This window comes from Ovis aries, chromosome 5, assembly GCF_016772045.2.
Source record: "Ovis aries strain OAR_USU_Benz2616 breed Rambouillet chromosome 5, ARS-UI_Ramb_v3.0, whole genome shotgun sequence".
Lineage (NCBI taxonomy): Eukaryota > Metazoa > Chordata > Mammalia > Artiodactyla > Bovidae > Ovis > Ovis aries.
The window spans coordinates 99,082,602-99,088,949 of NC_056058.1; the positions used below are offsets into that span (position 1 = coordinate 99,082,602).

Consider the following 6,348-nt stretch of genomic DNA (forward strand, 5'->3'; position numbering starts at 1 on the left):
ACAGCATACTGAAAAATTTAACTACAGATGTAGCATATGATCCAGCAATTTCACTCCTAGGTATAAATTCCAGAGAAATGAAAACATGTGTCCACGCAAATATTTACACACAGTTCCAGTTCCATGTTTAAGGAGTTTAGACATCACCACTATATCCTAAGTAACAAACTGAATAGACTTCAAAAATAACACTCTTCTTGGATACATAAAAGATGGGAAGACACAGGGCAAACTTGACAAAATTTTGAATTCAACTGTCATCACAATTCATTAACCCATACATTTAATTTTGTGTTTGATTTCCAGAAATATGTGGTTTAAAAAAAGTGATAGCTTATTTCAGGGCTTTCATGGGAGCCCTCAAATTTTCAGATGAAAACTTGAACTGAGAGTTAACAAACCCAAGTCTGTCATTTTTCCTTCACAAGTGCTTCAGTTCAGTTCAGTTCAGTTCAGTCACTCAGTCATGTCTGACTCTTTGCGACTCCATGAACTGCAGCAGGCCAGGCCTCCCTGCCCATCACCAACTCCCAGAGTTTACCCAAACTCATGTCCATTGAGTCGGTGATGCCATCCAACCATCTAATCCTCTATCGTTCCCTTCTCCTCCTGCCTTCAATCTTTCCCAGCATCAGAGTCTTTTCAAAAGAGTCAGCTCTTTGCATCAGGTGGCCAAAGTATTGGAGCTTCAGCTTCAACATCAGTCCTTCCAATGAACACCCAGGACTGATCTCCTCTAGGATGGACTGGTTGGATCTCATTGCAGTCCAAGGGACTCTCAAGAGTCTTCTCCAACACCGCAGTTCAAAAGCATCAATTCTTCAGTGCTCAGCTTTATAGTCCAACTCTCACATCTATACATGAGTACTGAAAAAACCATAGCCTTGACCAGATGGACCTTTGTTAACAAAGTAATGTCTCTGCTTTTTAATCTGCTATCTAGGTTGGTCATAACTTTTCTTCCAAGGAGTAAATGTCTTTTAATTTCATGGCTGCAATCACCATCTGCTGTGATTTGGGAGCCCAGAAAAATAAAGTCAGCCACTGTTTCCACTGTTTCCCCATCTATTTCCCATGAAGTGATGGGACAGGATGCCATGATCTTCGTTTTCTGAATGTTGAGCCAACTTTTTCACTCTCCTCTTTCACTTTCATCAAGAGGCTCTTTAGTTCTTCTTCACTTTCTGCCATAAGGGTGGTGTCATCTGCATATCTGAGGTTATTGATATTTCTCCCAGCAATCTTGATTCCAGCTTGTGCTTCCTCCAGCCCAGCATTTCCCATGATGTATTCTTCATAGAAGTTAAATAAGCAGGGTGACAATATACAGCCTTGATATACTCCTTTTCCTAATTGGAACCAGTCTGTTGTTCCATGTCCAGTTCTAACTGTTGCTTCCTGACCTGAGTACAGGTTTCTCAAGAGGCAAGTCAGGTGGTCTGGTATTCCCAAAGGGCACTCAAAACATCCCATCCAATACCAGGGTCCTTATAGTCATCATTACTATCATAAGGTAAACTATAGCATCCACTCAGCTTTCAAGGTACATGCTTCGCCTGGCATTTCATCCCAGTCAAGCACAGGTGATACCTTGATTAATCATGATAAGAATTACCAGCCATTTTCCACTGGCAAAGAGCTCAGCATTTCACTCAAGATTAAAGGCCCAACAAAACCAACCCTAAAATACCAGCTTTATGAGTATATATATCTTCTGGTACTACTCCTGATACCAATTTCATACTATTCTTAATCCAATCAGAAGAGAGAAACCACACAGTAATTTGAACAAGAAAAGTTTAACATAAAGAATCATTAGCTATAATGGGATATTTGCAAAACAAGGCATTATAGTTACAAGTAAAGAGAATGCTAAATATAGAAACAGCCAGTATGAGGAAGAGTCATTTCCCTTAGGACTGAGAGAGAGCATTCAAGGGCTAAAAGCCAGACCTTGTGAATAGTGCACAGCCGTGGCTTACTGAATGACCGAGAAGTCACTGTGATGCCATGCTAACAAAACTAGCAGGAAATCTATACTCTAAAACTTTGTGGTAGGTCTCCTTCTATGTGGTGGGGAGATCTCTTCATGAGAGATACCAGAGGGAGCTGCCAGCCACTGAGGGCTTCTGGCCACCATGTACTGCAGGAGAGGGATACCAGAGAAGATGCAAACACGCAGGAGCCTGATGACAGAGAAAGCTGTACACACTGCAGAGGCTCGCCAAGCAAACATTCTGGAACCAAGAAGCAATATTTCCTGTGCAGTGGCTTTCCAGTACCTCCTACTGCCAAAATTGAACACTCTTACAGGTAGGGGAAAAAAAAAAATTAGAGGGCCAAGGTCCATTTCCACAGAGTAGGCAAAATGTATGTTTGGAACTGAGAGGCAATAAATTGACAAATTGATTCTGACAGAGTTCATGTAGGCACCCAATCTTACATAAACTCTTTCAGAAAAAACAAGAGAAAGGAATGTACCCACATTTAATGGAACCAGTATAACCTGATACTAAAGACAGGCAAAAACATTCCAAGGAAACTACAAACCAATATCCTCATTAAAAAAAAAAAAATTCTTAGCAAAATGTTCACAAACTGAATCCAGCAATCTATTAAAAAGAAAGAAAAAAAGATAGCAATAAGCGTTTATCCCAAGAATACAAGGTTGATTAAACATCCAAAAATCAAAAAGCACAATATATAATGTTAGTAGAATAAATAAATGAATATGATGGTCTCAACTGATACAGGAGAAAAACACTTGATAAAACGTAACACCATTGATGATAAAAAAAATTCCCAACTAACTAAAAATAAAAGGAAACATCTGCGAATCGATAACAAGTATCCACAAAAAATCTGCAGTAAATATGTTTAATTGTGAAAGGCTAAATGATTTCTACCTAAAATCAGGAAAAATAAATTAATATCTCTTTCAAAACTTCTATTCAACACTGTACTGGAGGTCCTAGTCACTGCAAGAAATCAAGAAAAAGAAATAAAAAGCATACAGACTGGGAAGAAAGAAGTAAAATTGTCCTGATTCACAGATGAAATGATCATGTAGTTAAAAATTCTAAGGAATCTGCCAAAAGGCTCCTAAAAGTAATAAATTACTATAGCAAACCTGCAGAAGCGAAGACCTAAGTAAACAGATACACAGCGGTCAGGTATCAAAACACTCGATATTGTTAAGATCTCAATTTTGTCACTCACCATTCTGAAGCAAGGTTTTCCTGTATCTGTTTGTTTACCAAAACACTCATTCATTTCCTGATTCAAAAAGTATTCTACATCCCCAGCTATTACTGTACCTATTTGTCAAGGCATAATTCAAATTCTTCTTTCCCAAAGAAATGTCTTTGATGATTTTTCAAGACAAACTGATTACTATCAATATTTGTTCCTCTCATATAGTTCTTATCACATACATCCTTTTTACTGATGTTATTTAGATACAGCATTTTACAGCAAAAACAGACCATGTTTGGCAGCTTCCAATATCGTCAGTGTAAAAAGGCTCGTGAAGAATTTACATGTCATGGGAGTGGTGAGGGTTGTGGCCAAGCAGAAAATATATGCCCCCTCTATTGTTTAGTCGCTAAGTCGCACTCAACCCTTTGCAACCCCAAAGGCTGTAGCCTGCCAGATGCTTCTGTACACGGCATTTTCCAGGCAAGGATACTAGAGTGGGTTGCCATTTCCTGCAATGCAGGAGACCTGGGTTCGATCCCTGGGTCGGGAAGATCCCCTGGAGAAGTAAATGGCAACCCACTCCAGTGTTCTTGCCTGGAGAATCCCATGGACAGCGGAGCCTGTTGGGCTACAGTCCACGGGGTCGCAAAGAGTCGGACACGACTGAGCGACCTCACTTTCACTTTCTCCAACGTGACCCTCTAAAGGCATTCAGATTCACATTTTTCGTCCAGCTGTGCGGACAAACATAAACACCTTAGAGTTTGGGTTCTCTGATATCGTCTGAGGTCCCACACCACCTCTTTAATTCACACACGAGGAAACAAGATCCTGGAGGGAAGTGGCTCGGTCAGGGCGTCTCAAAATTATGGGTAGAAGCAGAAACCACCTGGTGGTCACGTTCTTTCTGACCTTATTTTAATCCTCTAAGTGACTCGGCCTTGAGGGAAGGAGCTTCTCTGGGTTGGTGACCAAACACACCTGGCGAAATGACTCAACAACACCCTCATCCCGTCAAATTACCTGGTGGCCAGGCCCCACTATGAGGAAGAATTAGGTCAAACCGGGGGCCTGAGGAGCTGAAGTAAACCAGAGCGGAACCCTGTGAACCTGCGCGGATTCCAGACGCGCCTGGAGAACGCTGGCGAGCACATCCACATGGAGCCGGGCCTCCCCACCACACCACTTCCTCAGGGTAGAGGGGCCTCTGCCCTCTGGCGCCCCACTCAGCCCTCCTGGGGCTCTCGCCCCTGGTCCACCTCCTCAGTGTAGGGGGCCCTCTGGCGCCCCCCTCAGCCCTCCCCGGGCGCCTGGCCCCTCGTCCGCCTCCTCAGTGTAGGGAGCCCTCTGGCGCCCCCCTCAGCCCTCCTGGGGCTCTCGCCCCTTATCCACCTCCTCAGTGTAGGGAGCCCTCTGGCGCCCCCCTCAGCCCTCCTGGGGCTCTCGCCCCTCGTCCGCCTCCTCAGTGTAGGGAGCCCTCTGGCGCCCCCCTCAGCCCTCCTGGGGCTCTCGCCCCTTATCCACCTCCTCAGTGTAAGGAGCCCTCTGGCGCCCCCCTCAGCCCTCCTGGGGCTCTCGCCCCTTATCCACCTCCTCAGTGTAGGGAGCCCTCTGGCGCCCCCCTCAGCCCTCCTGGGGCTCTCGCCCCTTATCCACCTCCTCAGTGTAGGGAGCCCTCTGGCGCCCCCTTCAGCCCACGCCAGAACGCGCTCTCCTCGACGCAGCCCCCTCGGCGGGCTTACATTGAGCCATGACCAGAATGCAGAAGAAAATCAGGAAGCAACGGACGTTGTTAAAACGCTGACACCAGGGGAAAACCAGACAGCTCCAGCCGCAGGGCCCCTCCAAAGTCCCTTTCCGCTGTCCGAGTCCTGTTTTGGCGCCGTGCTGCGTGGCCCCAGCCTGGCCGCCTCCCTGTTTGCTGAAAGCGCCGAGCTTCAGGAGGCTAATCGCGAAGATCCTGAAATGCGGGCGCCTCAGTCCGGCCTTCTTGGCCTTGGCCGCGGGTGGCCCGGAGGGCGCGCCCTGCTCGGCCTGCGACTGCACCTGCTCCTGGGCCTGCGCCACCTCCGGCTGCACCTGCACCAGGCTCCGCTGCATCACGCCGAGCCGGGGCCGTGGCTGGTCTCAGCCAGAAACAAGCCTGCCAGGCCTGGAGGTCGGGGACCGTGGGCCACCAGGGCCGCCTGCAACCCCAGCCTTCAGGGGGAACGTTTCTCCTTGGGCAGGAGGCAAACGTCCCGCGGGGAGGTTGGCAGTTGCCCCAGGAGAACGTCCGGGGCTGCTTCCTGCTTTGCTTCCACGTGGGGCAGGGGGTGGGGTGGAGGGAACGCTAGTCCTACTGCGTGTGTGTGTGTGTGTGAGAGAGAGAGAGAGAGAGAGAGAGACTAGGTCGTGTCCGACTTTGCGACCCCATGGACTGTAGCCCATCCACCAGCTCCTCTGTCCATGGGATTCTCCAGGCAAGCGTACTGGAGTGGGTAGCCATTTCCTTATCCAGGGGATCTTCCCAACCCAGGGATCGAACCCACAGTTTCCTGCTTTGCAGGCCGATTCTTTACTGTCTGAGCCATCGGGGAAGTCCCCTCAGTTTTGCTAGATTATTATAGCTGCTCACATGGACAGGGGCCCCCAGAGGAACTCGGATGGAAGAGATCCATTAGGGCCTTCAATCCACCACAATCGAAGGATGTTGCTGCTGCTGCTGCTGCTGCTAAGTCACTTCAGTCGTGTCTGACTCTGTGCGACCCCATAGACGTCAGCCCACCAGGCTCCCTCGTCCCTGGGATTCCCCAGGAAAGAACACTGGAGTGGGTTGCCATTTCCTTCTCCAATGCATGAAAGTGAAAAGTGAAAGTGAAGTCGCTCAGTCATGTCCGACTCTTAGCGACCCCATGGACAGCAGCCTTCCAGGCTCCTCCGTCCAGGGGATTTTCCAGGCAAGAGTACTGGAGTGGGGTGCCAGCGCCTTCTCCGAGATACAATCTGAACATTGTTAAATAACTGGGGAATCAGAAGACGTGGGGGGTGGAGGGATTTTCTTTTCCATTAGAGCAGGTTGTTTTTGTACCTGGAAAATAAATCACATGCTAGATCCCATCCCCCTATGTAGGGAAGAAAATAATAATTCTTTCTGTTCTTAACGAGGTA

At 47.5% G+C, this 6,348-nt stretch overlaps 1 protein-coding gene across 1 annotated transcript in view; it reads right to left on the reverse strand.

The window, feature by feature from the left end:
* Positions 1-5,298, reverse strand: part of SLCO6A1 (solute carrier organic anion transporter family member 6A1) — a 96,845-nt gene extending 91,547 nt beyond the window's left edge. Inside the window, exon 1 of the mRNA XM_027970643.2 lies at positions 4,941-5,298. Coding sequence (XP_027826444.1) covers positions 4,941-5,298 — 358 coding nt within the window. The remainder of the gene's footprint in view (positions 1-4,940) is intronic.
* Between the last annotated feature and the right edge of the window lie 1,050 nt (positions 5,299-6,348).